Source organism: Phyllobates terribilis, unplaced genomic scaffold, assembly GCF_046119375.1.
Source record: "Phyllobates terribilis strain yellow unplaced genomic scaffold, ASM4611937v1 Scaffold_11__3_contigs__length_659146591, whole genome shotgun sequence".
In the NCBI taxonomy this organism is placed as follows: Eukaryota; Metazoa; Chordata; class Amphibia; order Anura; family Dendrobatidae; genus Phyllobates; species Phyllobates terribilis.
Window position 1 is genome coordinate 347,402,056 of NW_027362771.1, and position 25,755 is coordinate 347,427,810.

General features: G+C 44.1%; 1 protein-coding gene across 1 annotated transcript in view; it reads left to right on the forward strand.

The window, feature by feature from the left end:
* Positions 1 to 25,755, forward strand: part of SCAMP5 (secretory carrier membrane protein 5) — a 62,381-nt gene that overhangs the window by 25,325 nt on the left and 11,301 nt on the right. The window contains exons 2-4 of the mRNA XM_073652859.1: positions 2,862 to 2,921; positions 7,550 to 7,678; positions 13,714 to 13,870. Coding sequence (XP_073508960.1) covers positions 2,915 to 2,921; positions 7,550 to 7,678; positions 13,714 to 13,870 — 293 coding nt within the window. The 5' untranslated portion in view covers positions 2,862 to 2,914. The remainder of the gene's footprint in view (positions 1 to 2,861; positions 2,922 to 7,549; positions 7,679 to 13,713; positions 13,871 to 25,755) is intronic.

Below are 25,755 nucleotides of genomic sequence, written 5' to 3' on the forward strand. Positions count from 1 at the left end.
ACCTGAAGAACCGAGTCAAGTGCTAAGGACTGTTGACTGGAAACGGGTATCTCTGCCTGTGGACCAGGTAAGCCCACTTGAGTGGTATTCACCACGAGAGACCGTATGGACAATGTCACTTGGTGGAAAGACTTTTTTTGGTCTAGAGAGAGAGAGCTGGTTGAAGACGTACGAAAAGCTCCAGCGGAAGAGATGCTGATTGTTTTAATTGTGTTAATTGTTTATTTCTTACAGGAGTCCTACAAGAAAAACGTCGTAAGAATAGGATGTTATCAATGTTTATAAAGGTTATACCAATTTGACAATGACAAATTTAGTTATATATAGAAAATATTTTTTTATATTTAATATTTGTAGTAAATTTCTTTTCTCACTATCAGACGTCTTGCGACATATGAAACCCTCTACCTTGATTAACACCATTGCACCAATGCCAGTTTTCACCTTCCTGACTAAGTCCCATTCTTCAAATCTGACATGTCATTTTATGTGGTAATAACTTTGGAATGCTTCTTCCAATCCCAGTTTTTCAGAGGTAGTGTTTTTTTATTTTTATTTTGACACCGTGTATTTAAGGTTAATGTCTCCTGTTTAGATACAAGGTATGTCACGGAAAGGGAGGAGTGTTTTGATTTTTTGAGTAGGATCCAAGGGGTAATGTGTCCCCTTGCAGAGATATTTCTCCTTGCGGAGAGCGAAATGTTAAGCATGTCACGGTGAGTAGACTTTTAAAGCCGCAATGCTCCTCTTCGAAATATGCAAATTGTCTCTTCAGAGTGGAAGAGGACCAGAACTCTAGTGCCAAAGTCTCCTCACCATAACATGCTTAACATGTCGCTCTCCGCAAGGAGAAATGTTACCCCTTAGATACCGGTCTGACACCTCTCATCCAGCCAAACTAGAACTCACACTTTGCACTGACGAGGGGCAGTACCCTGAAACAGTGTCTGCAAATTGAGTTTCTGGTTCTGGCTTGTATCCTAAGTCATGTGATAAGGCTCGTTAAAGGGTCACTATTTACTTTTAGGATTGCAACTTCATGTAGGTGGCACTAGAGTTCTAGTCCTCTTCCTTTCTGAAGAGACAATTTGCCTTTGCGGAGAGTGAAATGTCAAGCCTGACTTGCCAAGATGAGGACACTTTTAAGCCTTGCAATGCTCCTCTGGGAAATTAAATATGCAAAGAAGAGGACTAGAAGTCTAGTGCTACCTATTGGAAGTAGCAATCTTAAAAGTCAATATCGACTCTTTAACGAGTCTTGCCCCATGACTTGCGATAAGCCAAACCAGATACTCAATTTGCAGACCCTGTATTTCGGGGTACTGCCCCTCGCCGGTGCAAAGCGTGAGATCAGGTTTGACTGGGTGAGAAGTGTCTAACTGGATCCAAGGGGTAACGTTTACAAATTTGGCTGAAATAAGCTGAACGCCATGTTTGTCTGGAGAGCCCCAGAGGTGTGAAATGGCAGAAACCCACCACAAGTGACCACATTTGGAATATTACAACTCTCCAAAAAAATAATCTACGAGTGTCGTGACCATCTATGCTTCAGAAAAGTTTATACCATTAGAGAGTGAAAATGAAAACTTAGTTCCTCCACAACACTGTTAGCCCCAAATTCTTCATTAAAGGATTTGTGGTAAGAAGCTACTGCTTGGACACACGGTGGGGCTCGGAAAGGAAGAAGCACTATCCGGCTTTTGGAGCGCAAATTGGGCTGGAATAGTTTGTATGTGCCACTTACAGATCTGCAAGGTGCCAGAAGTCCAAAAAGCTAGTGACTATTTTGAGGGGTATAGTTTCTGAAACCTTTATCTAGTGGTGTGGTGAGCATTTTGAACCTACAGGAGCGTCACATAATGTTGTTATGCTGAGTCATGGAAACAAAAAATTGTTTTTTCCTCAAATCTTTATTTTCACACGGTAACAGGAGAAAATGGATCCCACAATTTGTGAAGCAATTTCACCCCAATGCAGCAATACCCAATATATGGTCGGAACTGTTGCAGCACACACTTTGTTTTACTCACTTATATAGCTCCATTAATTCCACAGCCCTTTACAGACATTATCATCACTGTCCCCATTGAGGCTCACAATCTAGATTCCCTATCAGTATGTCTTTGGAGTGTGGGAGGAACCTGGAGGAAATCCACCCAAACACAAGGGGAGAACATACAGACTCCTTGTAGATCTTGTCCTTGGTGGAACATGGCTCAGAGAAGAATCTCTTTTTGGCTTTTAAAGCACAAATTTAGCAGGAACAGGAAACCCCCAAAGTGACCTCATTTTGGAAACTACTTTCCTCTGATAATTCATCTAGGGATGTAAAGAGCATTTTTATCCCACATATGTTTCACTGATTTGTCTACCATTGGGCTGTGTGAAAATGAAGAATTACATTTGTAACAATAAGTAGATTTAAGCACCATTCCTATCTGTGAGTGCGAATGTATTTTTGCCTTTTGTTTTCAAAGGCAAGTTGAATACGTTAGTTATAGGAAGCTGAACCATTAATCTGTTATTCCTTCCACGTTCTGCTCTGTATATGCCTGTCACATGTTGTTGGTTCTATAAGTCACCTCATTTTCATATCATAGTTGGTCATCCAATGCAGTATAAAGAAAATTATTATGTTTTTGGGTGGGCGGGGGGATTTAATGGAGAATAAAATCAGAAATTCACTATTGCTTCATAAGATTTGACATTTATATAGCTGCAGTGGAAGGAAGCAAAAAATGCCGTTGTATCAAAACCTAATGTACATCCGCTCCTCATTTATCTATAGTAGTGTAACCAAATTCCAGTTCTGCCGGAAGAGAGGTGTGCGCTTACTGACCTTGTCTTTTCTGTTCCCATAGGCTTCCTGTAACCTACAAAGAAAGGATCAAGCTACAGACCTACAGTCACCATCATGTCTGGTGAGATACTAAATATGGCTTTGCATTACTGCAAATTGTAAGCCTTGGGTCCACTTTTTGTACTATTTTGCTGTTCTTGAAGTACATCCAGAATGTTAATCAATGGATATTTTTCATTTTAGTTATCATAGCTACTGCAAGGGATTCATACGTACATACGTGTGAAAAAAGTGTTTGCCCTCTTCCGGATTTCTTATTCTTTTGCATGTTTGGCACACTTTAAATGTTTCAGATCATAAAACAAATTTAAATATTAGACAAAGATAACATAAACACAAAATGCAGTTTTTAAATGAAGGTCTTTATTACTAAGGGGAAAAGAAATCCCAACCTACAGGGCCCTGTGTGAAAAAGTGATTGCCCTCCACCTTAAAACATGAATTAAAGGAAATATGTCACCCCTTGACACTTATCTGACCTCTAATATGAGCATACAGGAGATAGAAATGTGAATCTGTACATAACTGTATGCCTCATATTAGATGTTTTGTTGCTGTGAAATGTCTTTTTATTCAAGTCAAGTTTCTGATGCTGTCGAGCCGGGGCCTGGAAAAAATCCCCACCTCCTGTGTGAATTACAGTGTTTCCTCCTCCCATGCATGTCACAGTGCCCTGTCATGTGCAGTTGCAGCAGCCAAATCCAGGCACAGTGACATGCAGGGGAGGGGGAAAACATTGTAATTCACACAGGAGGTGGGGATTTCTTCCAGTCTCTTCAACACATCAGAAACTTGTAGGAAGAAAAAGACATTTCACAGCAACATATTAGAGGTCAGATAAGTGCCAGGGGATGACAGATTCACTTTAACTGTGACAGATTCACCTCTTTGGGAAGCTGAGTTCAATTTCCCTAGCCACACACAGGCCTGGTTACTGCCACACCTGTTCTCAATCAAGAAATCACTTAAATAGGACATGCCTGACAAAGTGAAATAGACCAAAAGATCTTCAAAAGCTAGACATCGTGCTGCGATCTAAGGAAATTCAGGAAGAAATGAGAAACAAAGTAATTGAGATCTATCGGTCTGGAAAAGATTATAAAGCCATTTCTAAAGCTTTGTGACTCCAGCTAAGCACAGTGAGAGCCATTATCCACAAATGGTGAAAACATGGAACTGTGGTGAACCTTCCCATGAGTGGCTGGTCGACCAAAATTACCCCAAGAGCGTAGTGGCGACTCATCCAAGAGGTCACAAAAGACTCCACAACAACATCCAAATAACTGCAGGCCTCACTTTTCTCAGTTAAGGTCAGTGTTCTGTGACTGTGCCATAAAAAAGACTGGGCAAAAATGGCATGCATGGCAGAGTTCTAAGACAAAACCATTGCTGAGCAAAATTAACATAAAGGCTCATCTTAGTTTTGCCAGAAATCATCTTGATGATCGCCAAGACTTTTGGGAGACTACTCTGGACTGATGAGACAAAAGTTGAACTTTTTGGAAGGTGTATGTCTCATTACATCTGGCGTAGAAGTAACACAGCATTTCAGAAATAAGAAACATTATGCCAACAGTAAAATATGGTGGTGGTAGTGTGATGGTCTGAGACTGTTTTGCTGCTTCAGGACCTGGAATACTTGCTGTCGTAAATGGAACCATGAATTCTGCTGTCTACCAAAAAATCCTGAAGGAGAATGTCAGGCCATCTGTTCGTGACCTCAAGCTGAAGTGCACTTTGGTTATGCAGCAGGACAGTGATCTAAAACACGCCAACAAGTCCACCTCTAAATGGCTTAAGAAAAGCAAAATTAAGACTTTGGAGTGGTCTAGTTAAAGTCCTGACCTTAATCCAATTGAGATGCTATGGTTTGACCTTAAAAAGGCGGTTCATGCTCGGAAACCCTCCACTGTGGCAGAATTACAACAATTTTGCAAAGAGGAGTCTGCCAGAATTCCTCCAGAGTGTGGTAAAAGACTCATTGCCAGTTATTGCAAACGCTTGATTGCAGTTGTTGCTGCTAAGGGTGGCCCAACCAGTTATTAGGTTTAAGGGGCAATCACTTTTTCACACATCTTTTACAAAATTGTTTTAAGTCAACCACATTGGAGGGTTTCCGAGCATGAACCGCCTTTTTAAGGTCATGCCACAGCATCTCAATCGGATTAAGATGAGGACTTTGACCAGGCCACTCCAAAGGCATAATTTTGTTTTTCTTAAGCCATTCCGAGGTGGACTTGTTTTGTATCAATGTCCTGCTGCATAACTCAAGTGCGCTTCAGTTTGAGGTCTTGAACAGATGACCGGACATTCTCCTTCAGGATATTTTGGTAGACTGCAAATTGCCTCTTCAGAGAAAAAGAAGACTTGAACTCTATAGTGCCACCTATTGGAAGCAGCAATCCTACAAGTCACAATCAACCCTTTTAACCTCCTTTCCTCAACATGCCAGAGCTGGTATGTCACTCTCACAAGGAGAAACGTTACCCCTTAGACCTAGTCCAGAGCCTCTCATGTAGCCAAATCGGTTCTCATACTTTGCACTTACGAGGGCCAACAGCCCGAAACACCATGTCTGCAAATTGAAATTCTGATTTGGCTTTTATCCTAAGTCATTGCACCACTCGTTAAAGGGTTGATTGTGACTAGTAGGATTGCTTCTTCCAATAGGTGGCGCTATAGAGTTCAAGTCCTCTTTTTCTCTGAAGAGGCAATTTGCATGTTAAATTCCCCAGAGGAGCATTGCACGGCGAATAAGCCTCCTTACCTCAACATGTCAGATCTCATATGTCACTCTCCACAAGGAGAAACGTTACCCCTTAGACTTGGTAGACTGCAGAATTCATGTTCCATTAACGACAGCAAGTCTTCTAGCTCCTGAAGCAGCATGTTTCTCATTTGTTCCTGTATTTCTTTGGATCGCAGCATGATGTCTAGCTCTTGAGGATCTTTTGGTCTACTTCTTTGTCAGGCAGGTCTTATTTAAGTGATTTCTTGATTGAGAGCAGATGTGGCAGTAATCAGGGCTGTGTGGCGCTAGGAAATTGGCTTCCCAAAGATGTGATAAACCACAGTTAATTTATGTTTTAAGGGGGGGGGGGCTTGGATTTTTTCCCTTAATAATAAATACCTTAATTTAAAAACTGCATTTTGTGTTTACTTGTGTTATCTTTGTCTAATATTTTAAATTTTGTTTTGTGATCTGAAACATTTAAGTGTGACAAACGTGCAAAAGAATAAGAAATTGGGAAAGGGGCAAACACTTTTTCACACGTTTGTGTATGTAAATATTGGATACTGTTTTCATGGCGCCCATTATGCATGCTGAAATTTACTGCTTACATATTTTCAGTCCGCGTGCTATCCTCGAAAAAAACACACTGATCGACTCTGTGTGTGGGGGAAAAAAATGCAGCATGCACTAGTTTCTTCCATTAATTGGTTGAGACTCGCCCATTCATATCTATTGGTGCACAAAAAACTCAGATTTTTACAGATTCATTGCAATTCTGTAACATAGGTACCTGGAAATGGTCTTGTAAATGATTAATAGCTTTTGCTGTAAAAAAAAACAAAACGGATTGTATACCGATGACAAGTGAGAAAAAAATTATTATTTTTTTTTTTTTTTATACGCTCGTGTTAACCTACCCTAAAAGTGCAAAATATAAGGTTTATATCGCAAGATAAAGTTGCGAATGTACAGTTAGTCATAATGTAGGGCTTTTTGCATAATGTACAAACTTTCCTGCTAAAAAAACCAACAATTTTTAAATGACCCAACACAACTAATAACTGATTTCTTCAAATTCAGCACAAAATGTCAATTTGAGGGCGCACACAATGACTTTTTAAGGTGGATCTGCTCCATAACCCTCCTAAAAAATCTCAAAATACTCAAACAAGACTGAAACTATGCACTGCGATGTAAAAATGACTTGCTTTGAATATGTTCGGTCTTGAGCTTCCTTTAACCACTTCAGGTTTCCCAAGTCACTCAGCACAATGGTTAGAAGTAGTGAGCTGACCAGTCTTCATGCATCTTGCGCTTCAAAACTGCTCACTTTTGTATGCATGCAAGTAAAATAAAAGCCGTCAGTCGTACTGGAGCGATTTCAGTCACCGGTCACTTCACAGAGGGGGTGGCTGTAAGACCGCCTTGGCACTTTGATAGCTCACTCTGCGATGCTCTGAGTGAGCTGTCAAAGTGCCGTGCCGTGGCATGCGTACTGCGAGCTGTGACTGAAGCTGCTGCTGCACGCCTTTTGACTTTATTCCTCCCGGGAACCGCTGACTTTAAATTAATTTTCTCTAGGTAGTTGCCTTTTCAGTATGGTGGTCGGACAGCATTAGAATTCTGTTAACCTACAGATTAACCCTATATCTGCTGTTTAATGGTGTTTAGGGACATGTGATGTTCCCTTGACTGCAAGTGTGCGCGTGCATGTATGTGAGTGCGCGTGCGCTGGGCCTACAAATCTGAAGCGGTGCCAGGGATTCCCCCAGGTAAGGGCATTTTACAGGGCTCCTGTCAGTCACAGACCACTGATGTGGCTGCTGGACCAGGGTCCTGTGAATATATATGGTAGAATGTATACCATGACATGGAGTTCTGTGTCCGGATGTATCTAGGAGCGCGCACAGATCACTATTTTTATATGTACCCTCTTTTTTCTGATGTTCATGCAGATAAACAGAATAACTTCCCACCACTGCCTCGGTTCATACCACTAAAGCCCTGCTTCTATCAAGATTTTGAGACTGATATTCCCGACCAACATCGTACCACGACTAAGCGTCTCTATTATCTATGGATGCGTAAGTATGCCGCCTTTGCTAAAGGTCATCACACCTATTAATCACAGTTTTTACATGCTTCCAATAAAACTTGGCAAAGGAAATGGGATCCATGGCAGATGCAGATATGTTCCCGGTTGGATAATTATGTACAGGATTTCCTTTCAGACAATGTAACTTTTAGTAAATAACCTTCCTACATATTGGGGATCTGCTTGTCTAGGCCAAGAATGTTGTGGTAGATGACGTTTCTGAAGTTCATTCATCCCTATATTCCTTTTACTGCAGATATGCATGGGGGGGTGTCAGGAGATCACACAATAAAGGGTCAGCAACCTTCAGTACCACCACTCCTAACCTGACCTGACTGTCCTCAGACAGACTGAGGGTGTCAGGGCATGGTGGGAGTTGCAGTTTCAGAACAGTTGATGTGCTGAAAGTTGCTTACTCCTGTTTTAGACCAATCGAGGCATTTGAATAGAAGCTGATCTGCAGTACCTGGCAGCAGCCACTAATCTGTCAGCGGCGCTGTGCTGTTATGCTCCGTACATGGTTTACATACTGCCACTGCTAGAGTTGGTAATTGCTGATTTGTGGGGTTGTCGGCTGTTGCACCCCCACCGATCAGATAGGCAATATCATAAATCCCTTTTAAAGGGACTGCCAGCACAGAATGACTGTTTAAACCAAGCACAGGCACTCGGTGCTTCATGACCGAGCCAATCATTTATATACACCTTCCCACCTGCTTGGTTTCCATTTATCTCTGCCCTTTTCTGGCTCTATGAATCCAGAGCGGTCATTCAAAGAAGAGGGGGTGGAGATGGAGGGAAAACAAGCAGGTGGCAAGTGTATATAAATAATTGGCCCCGTCATGAAGCACCAAGTGGCCGGGCTTAGTTTGAACAGTCATTCTATGCTGACAGTCCCTTTTAACTTCTTAGACCTTAATATGATGGAATATATTATGTAGTATTCCCTTATTGTTGCTAAAATATCTTTTATATTCTGTTTTAATAACGTGAGATTTTTTTCTACAAAGTAAAACTGCTCGCATGTAGGTGTTTTATTGGTAAATTATTTATAGCTGAATTATGTATATCTAACATGCTAGTTGGCCAATTGGCTGTTGGGATGAGCCGTTCAGCCACAACATATCCTGATCTTTTTTATTTTTACAACTGTAACTTTTTCCATCATGGCGTTCAGCTCTGCCTCTCAGTTTATTTTCTGTGGGGGGGGAATAGACTCTTCTCTGAGTAATCCCCGTGGTGTGCACTAATGTGGTGGACCATGAGTAGTGTTGAGCCACCCCCGTAGTGTTCGGGTTCGGTTCGGTTCGTCGAACACCGGGATGTTCGAGGAACTGTTCGTCGAACACCTTAGAACACCGTCGAACACCGTTAAAACCAATGGCAGGCAAACAAAAACACATAGAAACACATAGAAAACACCTTCAAAGGTGTCCAAAAGCTGACAAACTGCTCAGAAGACTCTTTCTTTAAAAAAGCCGGCCGGCAATTCAGCAGCGGCATACACCGGTACCCGACAATTTAGACCAGAAGGAATAGAGCCTCACACATAGATTAGATAGATAGAAACATGTCAGTCACATATATATATGAAGTACAGTGACAATGTTGCTTACTGTACTTGTCATTTAGTGTAAAGGATTTATTAAAAAAAATAATAGTGTTTTCATGCACCGTCTCTTTAAAAAAGCCGGCCGGCAATTCAGCATCTGTACCCGACAATTTATAACACAGAATAGAGCTTCACACATAGATTAGATAGATAGAAACATGTCAGTCACATATATATGAAGTACAGTGATAGTGTTGGTTACTGTACTTGTCATTTAGTATTTAAAATAAAGGATTTATTATTAAAAAAAAATTGGCGTGGGGTTCCCCTTAATTTTAGTCTCTAGCGGAGGTTAAGCAGACAGCTGGGGCAGATGTTTGAAGCCTGGGAAGGGCGTAATACCCACGGAGCTTCCCAGGCTACTAATATGAGCCCCCAGCTGAATACATAGCCTTTACTAGCTATTAAAATGGGGGACCCCCCCCAAAAAAAATGACGTGGGGTCCCCCCTAATTTAATAGCTAGCAAAGGCTAGGCAGACAGCTGGGGGCTGATATTAATAGCCCAGGAAGAGTGCCATGAATATTGGCCCCCTCCCAGGCTAGAAACACCAGCCGTCAGCCGCCCCAGAAATGGCGCATTCATAGGATGCGCCAATTCTGGCACTTAGCCTCGCTCTTCCACGCTGCCCTGTAGCGGTGGCAGTGGGGTAATAGGGCTGGGGTTGATGTCAGCTTATAATGCCAGCTGACATCAAGCCCAGGTTAGTAATGGAGAGGCGTCTATAAGACACCCCCATTACTAACCCCATAGTCAAAGTTAAAAGAAAACACAAACACCCAGAATAAAGTCCTTTAATTGAAATAAAGACACAATCCTTTATTGTTCTAAATTAAACCATACTTACCATCACGCCCATTCCAGCTGAAGCCAACGATCTCCTGCAATAAAAGAAAAATAATAAAGCAACATCATCCTTACCTTTCCATGGTTCCCCCGACAGCTTCAGCTCTGCTACATCGAGATGACAGGCTGGACCGCAGCAGAACGCTGCCATCCAGCCTGTCATCCCGCAGACACTGAGAAGCGCAGGCATGCTTGCGCTCTGCAGTGTCTGGCTGTGACGGCATAAAGATGAGACGAGTTCATGTCCAATGAACTCGGCGCACCTCATGCACGTCACTGACAGCGTGGGAAAATTCTCACGCTGAAGCGCTGAGTGCAGATGGTAATTTAGAACAATAAAGAATTGTGTGTTTATTTCAATTAAAGGACTTTATTCTGGGTGTTTGTGTTTTTTTTAACTTTGACTATGGGGTTAGTAATGGGGGTGTCTTATAGACGCCTCTCCATTACTAACCTGGGCTTGATGTCAGCTGGCATTATAAGCTGACATCAACCCCAGCCCTATTACCCCCTGCCACCGCACCAGGGCAGCGTGGAAGAGCGAGGCTAAGTGCCAGAATTGGCGCATCCTATGAATGCGCCATTTCTGGGGCGGCTGACGGCTGGTGTTTCTAGCCTGGGAGGGGGCCAATATTCATGGCACCCTTCCTGAGCTATTAATATCAGCCCCCAGCTGTCTGCCTAGCCTTTGCTAGCTATTAAATTAGGGGGGACCCCACGTCATTTTTTTTGGGGGGTCCCCCATTTTAATAGCTAGTAAAGGCTATGTATTCAACTGGGGGCTGATATTAGTAGCCTGGGAAGCTCCGTGGGTATTACCCCCTTCCCAGGCTTCAAACATCTGCCCCAGCTGTCTGCTTAACCTCCGCTAGAGCCTAAAATTAAGGGGAACCCCACGCCAATTTTTTTAATAATAAATCCTTTATTTTAATACTAAATAACAAGTGCAGTAACCAACACTATCACTGTACTTCATATATATGTGACTGACATGTTTCTATCTATCTAATCTATGTGTAATGCTCTATTCTTTCTGTTATAAATTGTCGGGTACCGCTGCTGAATTGCCGGCCGGCTTTCTTAAAGAGACGGTGCATGAAAACACTTATTATTTTTTTTAATAAATCCTTTACACTAAATGACAAGAACAGTAAGCAACACTGTCACTGTACTTCATATATATGTGACTGACATGTTTCTATCTATCTAATCTATGTGTGATTCTCTATTCCTTCTATTCTAAATTGTTGGGTACAGATGCTGAATTGCCGGCCGGGTTTTTAATGAGACGGTGCATGAAAACACTATTATTTTTTTTGATAAATCCTTTACACTAAATGACAAGTACAGTAATCAACACTGTCACTGTACTTCATATATATGTGACTGACATGTTTCTATCTATCTAATCTATGTGTGAAGCTCTATTCCTTCTATTCTAAATTGTCGGGTACAGGTGTATGCCGCTGCTGAATTGCCGGCTTTTCATGTTTCACTGTTGGCACTGTTCCCATCGATTTGGGCAATCACTGTAATGCCACAACCACCATGGCTGTGGCATTACAGTGAGTGGCAGACAATCCCTGCATGATTGGTGCTCTAAATAGCACCAGACATGCAGGACACACTTTTGGTGCACGAACAGTTATCGAACATAACCTCGAACAGCCGAATTTTTTGTAAATCGTTCGGGTTCCTCGAACACCGCCCAAAACAGCTCGAATTTGAGATTGGCGAACAGTTCTAGTCGAACACCGCTCATCTCTAACCATGAGTCCTTGGTGCCAGAAAGCTCTTTCCATGAACATTACTAGGAAAGCAAACTTCATGTGCTAATACTTACACCTGGGGTAGTTACCTCTGTGTTGTATGTAGCCTTGGTAGTAGTGCCGTATTTATTGTGCAGAGTCCTACTGATGTACTTGATTTGATTGCATATTTTTACTAATAATAATGTGGGGCCCAGTCACATTAGTGAAGATGTTTCCTCTGTGATGAAGAACGTAGCATGTGTATTGCAGTCAATGGGCAGATGGTGCAATATGTGGTCGTACAAAAAGTATGGCGTACACATTAGCCTCCTGTATTTTGCAGCCCATACTTCTCCTTAATTGCGTGATCTCTTCTACTCTCACATGCATATACTGTATATTATTTAGATGAAGATATACATCACCTAAATCTACATTATGAATTCTGATGCCATTAACTGAGCTCAAAGGGAATCTGATAGAACAGTCCACCCCCCAAGCTGGTCATCTTGCTCTCTGAAAGATAGGTAGATAATATCTCCCATGCCTTTACTTACACAATGTGCTGCTGGCTTAAAAATCAGTATTCTTATAATTCTCATTATTATTCCTATGCTAATGAGGCTTAAGAGCTCTGAGTGTCCAAGCACTTAGTGATTAGGGTTGAGCGAGTATGTTCTGTTCCGAGTATGCTCGGGCCGAGCTCCGAGTATTTACAGCTGCTCGGTGATCAGGTTGAATCCCTCCTGTGTGCATGATTTGCAACTGTTTGACAGTTTTATTACATGTGAGGAATGTGTAAGAAATAGACATTCCTCACATTTAATAAAACTGTCAAACTGTTGCAAATCATGCACACTGGAGCGATTTAACCTTATCACCGAGCAGCTATAAATACTCGGAGCTCGGCCCGAGCATACGGCGAAAGGGTTAATAGAACATACTCGCTCAACACTATTAGTGATCCTTTGCCTTGCTGGCCTTCTTCCCACCCAGCTCCACCTTCCTCTATTTGACTGACAGCTCCCTGGCTTCTGCTTGTCTATACAGCCAGTGCGCTGTCAGTGAAGCAGAGGAAGATGAGAACGGAGGGAATGGAGCCACAGAATTAACGGCTAGGAAAGTGCTTGGACACTCCCTGAGCACTTAACTTGTTTTAACCGGACAACTTCCTTATAACCTATCTACAGGATAAGTGGTGATATTGATCGGTGGGGGTCTGACCACTAGGACGTGCATCGGTCAGCAGAGCAGGGCGCTTTTATCTCTCCATTAGAAAGGAGTGGTAATGTGCATGCTCACCCTCTTCTCCATCCATTTCCCCCTGTCCTTACATTATTTGGCAGCCTTCATAGATGATGAATGAAGTGGCGCTCCATTTTGTAACGGAGGTAAAAATGGCCCATTCTGCTGATTGCTCAGGGTCTGACTGCTGGGACCTGCAACAATCAGTAAGTTATCACATGTATTCTGGAGGGGTAATGACTTGTTTTGATGGAGAACCCCTTTAAGCCTTATTTTCATGTGAATTAAAACGGCAGATTTTTTTCTTTTATCAGTCAGGGAGCAACAGATTGCATAAATGTATGGGTGATGTTATCTATCCTGGAGCTACATGACCATATAAACTGTTTGGGTGGTGGATCGTCCTGTCAGGTTCTCTTTTAAATGATTAGTTTCTGTATTGGAAGGTAATTGGTGAAGCTAAGTGGATCCCAACTCCTTTACCCTGGCTTTCTTCAAGCTCACTCTGATCTTTGGCTCTCTTCTCCTTACTGCACCTGTGCCTCCGGGTGACCCCATGTGTGCATGCAGTGAACAGTATTACACTGGCGGTGAATCTGATTGGCTGCTTAGCGTGGATGATTGGAGGAGGTGCAGCTATGAATTTCGGCCTGGCGTTTCTATGGCTCATCCTTTTCACTCCCTGCTCCTATGTGTGCTGGTTCAGACCTATTTACAAAGCTTTCAAGTAAGTATCTATCCGCCTATGTAAATCTAGTAAAGTGTTAGATTTCATGTCTCCTTTGTTCATTCATGCACACCGGATGTGCCCTTCATTTAGCCAATCATTCTTTATATATAGCCACTGACAGAAGTGGAATGTCACTGTAATTAAGAAGGTGGAGTCTAAAAATGCAAAGTTCCTTAAGAATTGGCCTCAGTATTTTTCCTGTAGCAGATGTGTTGGGGATTTTGTTGCACTTCATATTATACAGATGTGACTGATTCTCCTCCTGCTCTTGTTAGTGCAGCTTTCCTCACAGACTGCACACTTCTGTCCATGTCATGGCTGCTGGTGGAGGGTCATGTGACCAGATCAAGTCCATCCTCCTCCAATAGAAAAGCAGCTTTCTTGTGTTAGGTGTCTTACTATTGGAGGAGGCTGACGGACTGATCTGGTCCCATTTTGAGGAGAGGATAGCTGTGCAGTCTGTGTGAGGGAGACTGCACTGACACAGGTTCAGGAGGCGAGCCTGTAACACTTATATACTAGTAAGTTCCACAAGAACTTGTCCCCAACACATAAAGACAAAGTGGACAACTGCTTTAAGATTACTTTGTGTTGTGGTCCTTTTCCTGCCTCTTAAGCACTGTTCCTTGTATACCTGTGTAATTCTGCTAATTATTTATTCATGTAAAGGTCTTGTCCTCTACTCGGACAGCCATTTTTTTTAAAGGGATTGTCAGGGCTTGGGGTACAACTCTGCAGTCACTCTGTGTGACCGCAAGTATGCAATTTGAAATAAAGAGAACCACCGAATGATAGGTCCAATCAAATAGAAAGATTCAATTAAAAAAAACTTTATTTATACTATGGTTAAAGTGGCACTACATGCACATGGAAAGCCGCACTGTAGTAACCAAACACAGTATATTACAAAAACATTGCAAAATAAATGTATACTAGATTCAACATGTATGCTTATATCACAGAGGCAGGTATATATGAAAATAGTGATCAGCTAGTTCAATGACATTGTTCCCAACATAAGCCAACAGTCTAACAGATATAAGACAAAACATGAGTGGTCATGACCTATATATAAAGATATTATGTAAGAAAATGATCATGTACTTAGTGTAACTACCCACTCATGTGTACCATATCCAGACATATAGTACTAGAAGTTAAACGAATGCTGATTCAATCAAGGAGTATAAAGTACCTGCACACTGGTTCAGTATATATGAATGGCACCACGCGGCAAACCCCGACGCGCGTTTCGGACCCACGTCCTTCGTCAGGGGGTAGCGTCCATTAGAACCCATCCGTATAAAAGGAAGATGTGGCCAATCAGTCACTGCCGGACCACCTACATGATCAGGATATCACCCAATCAATATCCTAGCCGGGGTCAGCACGTGCGGCTGTGTGTCCATGTATGCAATTTGCAAACATGCGGTCACGTGCTGACTAGACGTGCACGGCCTCAATACAAGTGTATTGAGTGAGGCCGGACACTTCTAGTCGGAATGTGACTGGAAATATGCAAATTGCATACTTGTGGTCACATGACCTCCCAGCATCTTATAATCCTGACAGCATGCACAGAGTGACTGCAAGCTTGTTCCTCAAGCCTGGACAACCCCCTTAAATACTATATTACCCAAATTAAAAATAAGATGCTTGCCTCCTGCACCAGCGTCGTTTCGGCAATGTTTTTCAGTGCCAGGTCTCCCTTGACATTATGCCGCATAAGCACTGCAACCACTAACTGGCTGCTTCGTTCAAGCTTCCTTGGGATGAACTTCAGATGTCCAAAGGATTTGTGAGAACTGCAGCTCACTGGCTACAGTAATCATGTGTCACACGAGTCACGGAAGACCCAGCATCGACAGTGCTGGGATGTCACCGGTGTGGGGGTTGTTTTTATTTTACGTTGGGGAACAAAGCATTTAAGATATACATACTGCGAATCTGTTAGCGCGCTCTTTCTGATGGTCTGACTGAACCACTGTCTTTCTTTTTCTGAGCTGCTGTCAGCTGATTTATGATCACAGATCACATCAAAGTTGATAATGTTGGGAAACAAAGCCTATAAAAGCCAAACAACGCAGAATTTCTAATACCAATTGTAAAGATGATTTTCAGTGCAAAATGCCTGCGCTTAAGTAAAAATAATAAATATATATATATATATATTTCAAAGGTAAACACTTAACACTTTATTCATGTCACAGCATTCTGTTTAAAAAAAGAAATACGGCATTTTTCTTTTGTCTAGTGGTGAGTGGGGTATATACAGGCGCTTCTCACAAAATTAGAATATCATCAAAAAGTTAATTTATTTCAGTTCTTCAATACTAAAAGTGAACCTCATATATTATATAGAGTCATTACAAACAGAGTGATCTATTTCAAGTGTTTATTTCTGTTAATGTTGATGATTATGGCTTACAGCCATATATGACAAAATGCCAAGTGAATGAACAAAATAGAAATCTAAATCAATTTAATATTCGGTGATGGCACCAGAGGTGAGCAGATCTACCAGAATTTGAATTAGCCAATCTCGAGGAATTCACAACAGAATTTGGGTGAAGCAAGTTACAAAAAATTTGTCTTTTGAAGAATACATACCAAACTTCAGTAGAATTCAATTCCACTCGATTAAATCTGCCCATCTTTAGTAACCACCCTTTGCTTGCACAAAGTCAGGGATTTTGTAGGATTGTAGTCAGGTGTATGAGTAACCAATTTTACCAATAGGTGATATGGTCATCATTTTAATAGGTAGGTTGAAACACAATCATTGACTGAAACAAAAATAGCAGTGTGGGAGGCTTAAAACTTGAAGAGGAACAGCCAAACTCTGCTACATAGGTGAAGTTGTGGAATACCGTTTCGTGTTATGGGCTAACCACCATGGCAAGACTGTACACTTGAACAAAACACAAGGTAGCTATACTCAATCAGCAAGATCTCTCCCATGCAAAGATTTCACAGCAAACTGGAGTTTCAAAATTGCACATCTACTCTTCTTTTAATAACCACCAAGAAATGGGCAATGTTGAGGACTATAGACGCAATGGTTGGCCAAGGTAACTTGGTGCAGAAGATGAAATACACCTCATGCTTGCTTCCCTTCGACATTGAAGATGTCCAGCAGTGCCACCAGTTCAGACCTGTGAGATCCAGCTATACCAATCACCATTTCAGAGGATTTTGGCAGATGTGGGCTTCATGGAAGAATTGTGGCCAAAAAACATGGAACATGGAAAGAAGGCCAAGTGACTCAGCTATGCACTAAATCATAGGAACTGAGGTGCACAGAAGTACAGGCAATATTATCAGGGAGGCGTTTGCAGGTTTTTAGACCCTAAAATAATGTCCTTTATGTAAAGCATCTGAAATGTTGATAATGTCCTTTGTGTTATAAGTCTGTTTTCTAGAAAACAATCTGAATATTTATGCAAGTAAGCTGACAATTGCAGTGGGCTTGGTTTACACTTGTAGTTCTGCGGCCTAGCTCCCTCTTTCTCCACCTGCCGCCAGCCTTCTGTAAGTGAATGACAATTCACTCTTCTCTTTGACCTGCTCCCCTGACTGAGATCTCACGCAGGAGCAATCACTCCTGTGGACAGCGCATGCACAGATCGATAGTCGGATCTCTCAATGTCATCAGGACCTTATTGCGTGTAAGCGCTCTGGGAGTGACAGCGCCTTTTGAGAGATCTTGGGTGGGGCAGCAGGTCACTGACATAGGCTGGTGATGGGAAGGGAAAGAGGGAGACTGGCAAGTGCAGGCCAAGCCCCCTGGACCTGTGAGCTAATTTGCATAAAGATTCACCATTTGATTTCAAGAAAACCGAGAAACTAACTTATAATTAGTGTTGAGCGATACCTTCCGATATCAGGAAATATCGTATCGGATTGGATCGGGCCGATACCCAAAAAGTATCGGATATCGCCGATTCCGATACCGGAAACCAATGCAAGTCAATGGGACACAAATATCGGAATGAAAATAAACCCTTTCTTTCCTTGTAGGTTAATTCTACATGAAGTAAAACAACTAAGAATAATGTAGAATGACATGAAAAGCCGGCAATTCATCAGCGGCATTCACCGGTACCCGACAATTTACAACAGAAAGAATAGAGCTTCACACATAGATTAGATAGATAGAAACATGTCAGTCACATATATATGAAGTACAGTGACAGTGTTGCTTACTGTACTTGTCATTTAGTGTAAAGGATTTATTAAAAAAAATATTAGTGTTTTCGTGCACCGTCTCTTTAAAAAAGCCGGCCGGCAATTCAGCATCTGTACCCGACAATTTATAACAGACAGAATAGAGCTTCACACATAGATTAGATAGATAGAAACATGTCAGTCACATATATAAGAAGTACAGTGACAGTGTTGCTTACAGAACTTGTCATTTAGTGTAAAGGATTTATTTAAAAAAATAATAGTGTTTTCATGCACCGTCTCTTTAAGAAAGCCGGCCGGCAATTCAGCATCTGTACCCGACAATTTAGAATAGAAGGAATAGAGAATCACACATAGATTAGATAGATAGAAACATGTCAGTCACATATATATGAAGTACAGTGACAGTGTTGATTACTGTACTTGTCATTTAGTGTTAAAATAAAGGATTTATTTAAAAAAAAATTGACGTGGGGTTCCCCTTAATTTTAGGCTCTAGCGGAGGTTAAGCAGACAGCTGGGGCAAATGTTTGAAGCCTGGGAAGGGGGTAATACCCACGGAGCTTCCCAGGCTACTAATATCAGCCCCCAGCTGAATACCTAGCCTTTACTAGCTATTAAAATGGGGGACCCCCCCAAAAAAATGACGTGGGGTCCCCCCTAATTTAATAGCTAGCACAGGCTAGGCAGACAGCTGGGGGCTGATATTAATAGCCCAGGAAGGGTGCCATGAATATTGGCCCCCTCCCAGGCTAGAAACACCAGCCGTCAGCCGCCCCAGAAATGGCGCATCCATAGGATGCGCCAATTCTGGCACTTAGCCTCGCTCTTCCACGCTGCCCTGGTGCGGTGGCAGGGGGTAATAGGGTTGGGGTTGATGTCAGCTTATAATGCCAGCTGACATCAAGCCCAGGTTAGTAATGGAGAGGCGTCTATAAGACACCCCCATTACTAACCCCATAGTCAAAGTTAAAAGAAAACACAAACACCCAGAATAAAGTCCTTTAATTGAAATAAAGACACAATTCTTTATTGTTCTAAATTAAACCATACTTACCATCACGCCCATTCCAGCTGAAGCCAACGATCTCCTGCAATAAAAGAAAAATAATAAAGCAACCTCATCCTTACCTTTCGATGGTTCCCAGGACAGCTCCAGCTCTGCTACATCGAGATGACAGGCTGGACCGCAGCAGAAAGCTGCCATCCAGCCTGTCATCCCGCAGACACTGAGAAGCGCAGGCATGCTTGCGCTCCTCAGTGTCTCTCTGTGACGTCATCCAGATGAGCCGAGTTCATGTCCAATGAACTCAGCTCACCTCATGCACGTCACTGACAGCGTGGGAAAATTCTCCTGCACTCAGCGCTTCAGCGTGAGAATTCTCCCACGCTGTCAGTGACATACATGAGGTGAGGTCATGTCCAATGAACTCAGCTCACCTCATGCACGTCACTGACAGCGTGGGAAAATTCTCACGCTGAAGTGCTGAGTGCAGGAGAATTTTCCCACGCTGTCAGTGACGTACATGAAGTGAGCGGAGTTCATTGGACATGACCTCGGCTCATCTGGATGCCGTCACAGCCAGACACTGAGGAGTGGAAGTATGCCTGCGCTTCTCAGTGTCTGCGGGATGACAGGATGGATGGCAGCGTTCTGCTGCGGTCCAGCCTGTCATCTCGATGTAGCAGAGCTGAAGCTGTCGTGGGAGCCATGGAAAGGTAAGGATGAGGTTGCTTTATTATTTTACTTTTATTGCAGGAGATCGTTGGCTTCAGCTGGAATGGGCGTGGTGGTAAGTATGGTTTAATTTAGAACAATAAAGAATTGTGTGTTTATTTCAATTAAAGGACTTTTTTCTGGGTGTTGTGTTTTTTTAAATACTTTACTAGAAATTCATGGTGGTCATGTCTAATATTGGCGTGACCCCATGAATTTTGGGCTTAGGGCCAGCTGATAATGCCAAGCTGGCCTTAACCCCTTTATTACCCAGTGAGCCACCGCACCAGGGCCCTGGATGAGTTGGGTACAGCGCCAGAAGATGGCGCTTCTATGAACGCGCCATTTTCTGGGGCGGCTGCGGACTGCAATTTGCAGCGGGGGTGGCCCAGAAAGCTTGGGTCTCCCTGCGCTGCGGATTCCAGCCCCCAGCTGCCTAGTTGTATCTGGCTGGGCACAAAAATAGGGCGAAGCCCCACGCATTTTTTTTTAAAATTATTTCATGAAATTCATGGAATAATTAAGAAAAAAAGGGCTTCCCTATATTGTTGTGTCCAACCAGGTACAAATAGGCAGCTGGTGGTTGGGGGCAGCCCATTCCTGCCTGCTGTACCTGGCTGGACACAAATATAGTGCGAAGCCCCACGTCAATTTTTTTTTAATTATTTCATGAAATAATTTTTTTAAAAAAGGGCTTCCCTATATTGTTGTGTCCGGCCAGGTACAAATAGGCAGCTGGTGGTTGGGGGCAGCCTGTTCCTGCCTGCTGTACCTGGCTGGACACAAATATAGGGCGAAGCCCCACGTCAATTTTTTTTAAAATAAGTCCTTTATTTTAACACTAAATGACATTTGAGGAGTTAATAAAGATGCAGTCCCTAAATTATTATTTATTTTTTAATTAATTTTTCCCAAAACTTTTGACGTGGGCTTCGCCATATTTTTGTATGCCAGCCAGGTACAGCATCCAGCTTCTATGAACGCGCCATTTTCCGGGGTGGCTGCGCACTGCAATTTTCAGCGGGGGGAGGGGGGGGGCAGAAAGCTTGGGCCTCCCTGCGCTGCAGATTCCATCCCCCAGCTGCCTAGTTGTACCTGGCTGGACACAAAAATAGGGAGAAGCTTCACGTATTTTTTTTTTTTAATTATTTCATGAAATTCATGAAATAATTAAGAAAAAAAGGGCTTCCCTATATTGTTGTGTCCAACCAGGTACAAATAGGCAGCTGGTGGTTGGGGGCAGCCCGTTCCTGCCTGCTGTACCTGGCTGGACACAAATATAGTGCGAAGCCCCACGTCAATTTTTTTTAAATCATTTCAGGAAATTCATGAAATAATTTAAAAAAATTGATGTGGGGCTTCGCCCTATATTTGTGTCCAGTCAGGTACAGCAGGCAGGAACGGGCTGCCCCCAACCACCAGCAGCCTATTTGTACCTAGCCGGACACAACAATATAGGGAAGCCCTTTTTTTCTGAATTATTCCATGAATTTCATGAATTTAAAAAAAAAAAAACGTGGCGCTTCGCCCTATTTTTGTGTCCAGCCAGGTACAACTAGGCAGCTGGGGGCTGGAATCTGCAGCGCAGGGAGGCCCAAGCTTTCTGGGCCCCACCCGCTGCAAATTGCAGTCCGCAGCCGCCCCGGAAAATGGCGCGTTCATAGAAGCGCCATCTTCTGGCGCTGTACCCAACTCATCCAGGGCCCTGATGCGGTGGCTCACTGGGTAATAAAGGGGTTAAGGCCAGCTTGGCATTATCAGCTGGCCCTAAGCCCGAAATTCATGGGGTCACGCCAATATTAGACATGACCACCATGAATTTCTAGTAAAGTATTTAAAAAAAACACAAACACCCAGAAAAAAGTCCTTTAATTGAAATAAACACACAATTCTTTATTGTTCTAAATTAAACCATACTTACCATCACGCCCATTCCAGCTGAAGCCAACGATCTCCTGCAATAAAAGAAAAATAATAAAGCAACCTCATCCTTACCTTTCCATGGCTCCCACGACGGCTCCAGCTCTGCTACATCGAGATGACAGGCTGGACCGCAGCAGAACGCTGCCATCCAGCCTGTCATCCCGCAGACACTGAGAAGCGCAGGCATACTTCCACTCCTCAGTGTCTGGCTGTGACGGCATCCAGATGAGCCGACAATGAACTCGGCTCACCTCATGTACGTCACTGACAGCGTGGGAGAATTCTCCTGCACTCAGCGCTTCAGCGTGAGAATTTTCCCACGCTGTCAGTGACGTGCATGAGGTGAGGTCATGTCCCATGAACTCGGCGCACCTCATGCACGTCACTGACAGCGTGGGAGAATTCTCACGCTGAAGCGCTGAGTGCAGGAGAATTTTCCCACGCTGTCAGTGACGTGCATGAGGTGAGCTGAGTTCATTGGACATGACCTCGGCTCATCTGGATGACGTCACAGAAAGACACTGAGGAGCGCAAGCATGCCTGCGCTTCTCAGTGTCTGCGGGATGACAGACTGGATGGCGGCGTTCTGCTGCGGTCCAGCCTGTCATCTCGATGTAGCAGAGCTGAAGCTGTCGTGGGAACCATGGAAAGGTAAGGATGAGGTTGCTTTATTATTTTACTTTTATTGCAGGAGATCGTTGGCTTCAGCTGGAATGGGCGTGACGGTAAGTATGGTTTAATTTAGAACAATAAAGAATTGTGTCTTTATTTCAATTAAAGGACTTTTTTCTGGGTGTTTGTGTTTTTTTTAAATACTTTACTAGAAATTCATGGCGGTCATGTCTAATATTGGCGTGACCCCATGAATTTCGGGCTTAGGGCCAGCTGATAATGCCAAGCTGGCCTTAACCCCTTTATTACCCAGTGAGCCACCGCACCAGGGCCCTGGATGAGTTGGGTACAGCGCCAGAAGATGGCGCTTCTATGAACGCGCCATTTTCCGGGGCGGCTGCGGACTGCAATTTGCAGCGGGTGGGACCCAGAAAGCTTGGGTCTCCCTGCGCTGCAGATTCCAGCCCCCAGCTGCCTAGTTGTACCTGGCTGGACACAAAAATAGGGCGAAGCGCCACACATTTTTTTTTTTAATTATTTCATGAAATTCATGCAATAATTAAGAAAAAAAGGGCTTCCCTATATTGTTGTGTCCGGCTAGGTACAAATAGGCAGCTGGTGGTTGGGGGCAGCCCGTTCCTGCCTGCTGTACCTGGCTGGACACAATTATAGGGCGAAGCCCCACATAATTTTTTTTTAATTATTTCATGAATTTCCTGAAATAATTAAAAAAAAATTGACGTGGGGCTTCACACTATATTTGTGTCCAGCCAGGTACAGCAGGCAGGAACGGGCTGCCCCCAACCACCAGCTGCCTATTTGTACCTAGCCGGACACAACAATATAGGGAAGCCCTTTTTTTCTTAATTATTCCATGAATTTCATGAAATAATTAAAAAAAAAAAACGTGGAGCTTCTCCCTATTTTTGTGTCCAGCCAGGTACAACTAGGCAGCTGGGGGATGGAATCTGCAGCGCAGGGAGGCCCAAGCTTTTTGCCCTCCCCCCCCCCCGCTGAAAATTGCAGTCCGCGGCCGCCCCGGAAAATGGCGCGTTCATAGAAGCTGGATGCTGTACCTGGCTGGCATACAAAAATATGGCGAAGCCCACGTCAAAAGTTTTGGGAAAAATTTATTAAAAAATAAATAATAATTTAGGGACTGCATCTTTATTAAGTCCTCAAATGTCATTTAGTGTTAAAATAAAGGATTTATTTAAAAAAAAAATGGCGTGGGATCCCCCATAATTTTAGTCTCTAGCGGAGGTTAAGCAGACGGCTGGGGCAGATGTTTGAAGCCTGGGAAGGGGGTAAAACCCACGGAGCTTCCCAGGCTACTAATATCAGCCCCCAGCTGAATACCTAGCCTTTACTAGCTATTAAAATGGGGGACCCCCCAAAAAAAAATGACGTGGGGTCCCCTCTATTTTAATAGCTAGCAAAGGCTAGGCAGACAGCTGGGGGCTGATATTAATAGCTCAGGAAGGGTGCCATGAATATTGGCCCCCTCCCAGGCTAGAAACACCAGCCGTCAGCCGCCCCAGAAATGGCGCATCCATAGGATGCGCCAATTCTGGCACTTAGCCTCGCTCTTCCACGCTGCCCTGGTGCGGTGGCAGGGGGTAATAGTGGTGGGGTTCATGTCAGCGCCAGCTGCCATGAAGCCCAGGTTAGTAATGATGGCCGTCTATATGACACCCCCATTACTAACCTACAAAGTGTTAAAAAGAAAAAACACACTACACCCAGAAAAAAATAATTTATTTGAAATAAAACACCATTTTATTTAATTCTTAGTTTACTAAAAAAAAAATAGTTACCTGTCCACGTTCCTGCGCTGATCTCCCATGCACAGCTGTCACATCTGGAGATGGTGACAGCTGTGCATGGCTGCTGTAAGCTCACGCTGCCGGGAACACGTCCGCTCCCGGCAGCGGGAGCCACTGACTGAGGTCACCGGAGTGCATTCAGGCAGCGCAGCTCCGGAGACCTCCTTTACGGCAGTGCTGTACCGTGGGAATTTCTCACGATACAGCAGTGCCGTAAAGGAGCTAACCGGAGCAGCGCTGCCTGAACTCCGGTGAACCCTTACGGCCCCGTCATTCTAGCGGCGGCAGCGGTTCAGAGCGGTCACATTCTATGTGGCTGCTCTGAACTGGAGATCTTCGTGGGACACTCGTGGACTACTACGGAGGGGTAAGGATAAGGTTGTGGTTTATTATTTTATATTTTATTACAGGAGATCGATGGCTTCGGGGAATTAGGTGTCTAGGTGAGTATAGGTGTAGTTTTTTATTTTTTACTTTATTTTAGGTGACGATCGGCGGGGACAGGTAATGTATGAACTAATTTCTTTTAGGTAACCACTGGCCACCAATGACATGTATTTAACATTTATTGGGGACACAGTAGGGCAATTTAAATAGCAGGATCAGGCTGATGGGAACTACTGCTCCCATCGAGCTGATCCTGCTGGCAGGAGTGGACGGGGGACAGACATAGGCCGATGGGAGTAGTAGTGTCACATCGGCCTATGTCTGCCCGCACACACACCCCGCACACACACCCCGCACACACACCCCGCACACACACCCCCGCACACACACACCCCGCACACACACACCCCGCACACACACACCCCGCACACACACACCCCGCACACACACACCCCGCACACACACACCCCGCACACACACACCCCGCACACACACACCCCGCACACACACACCCGCACACACACACCCCGCACACACACACCCCGCACACACACACCCCGCACACACACACCCCGCACACACACACCCCGCACACACACACCCCGCACACACACACACACCCCGCACACACACACCCCGCACACACACACCCCGCACACACACACACACACCCGCACACACACACCCCGCACACACACCCGCACACCCGCACACACACACCCCGCACACACACCCCACACACACACACACACACCCCGCACACACACACCCGCACACACACACACCCCGCACACACACACCCGCACACACACACACCCCGCACACACACACACCCCGCACACACACCCCACACACACACACACACACACCCCGCACACACACACACACACACACACACACCCCGCACACACACACCCCGCACACACACACACCCCGCACACACTAATCATGACGGGTCTGGGAGGTGAGGCTGACCTGTGCGGCCGTGGGAAAGTTGATGTGAGTTCATGCAGTCAAGCATGAACTCACATGAACCCTCTGAGGGCACCGCGGCTACTTCAAATGAACAGCTGATCGGCATCACCTGATACCTCAGCTGTTCATTTGAAATAACCGGCGGGAAAGCGCAGCACAGAACGGGAAAGCCGGCGGTGAAGTCTTTTCACTGCCGGCTTACCCGCCCGGGTCCTTCGCTCCTTGGTGCTGTGCTCCCCGCCCGGTCCTAATTT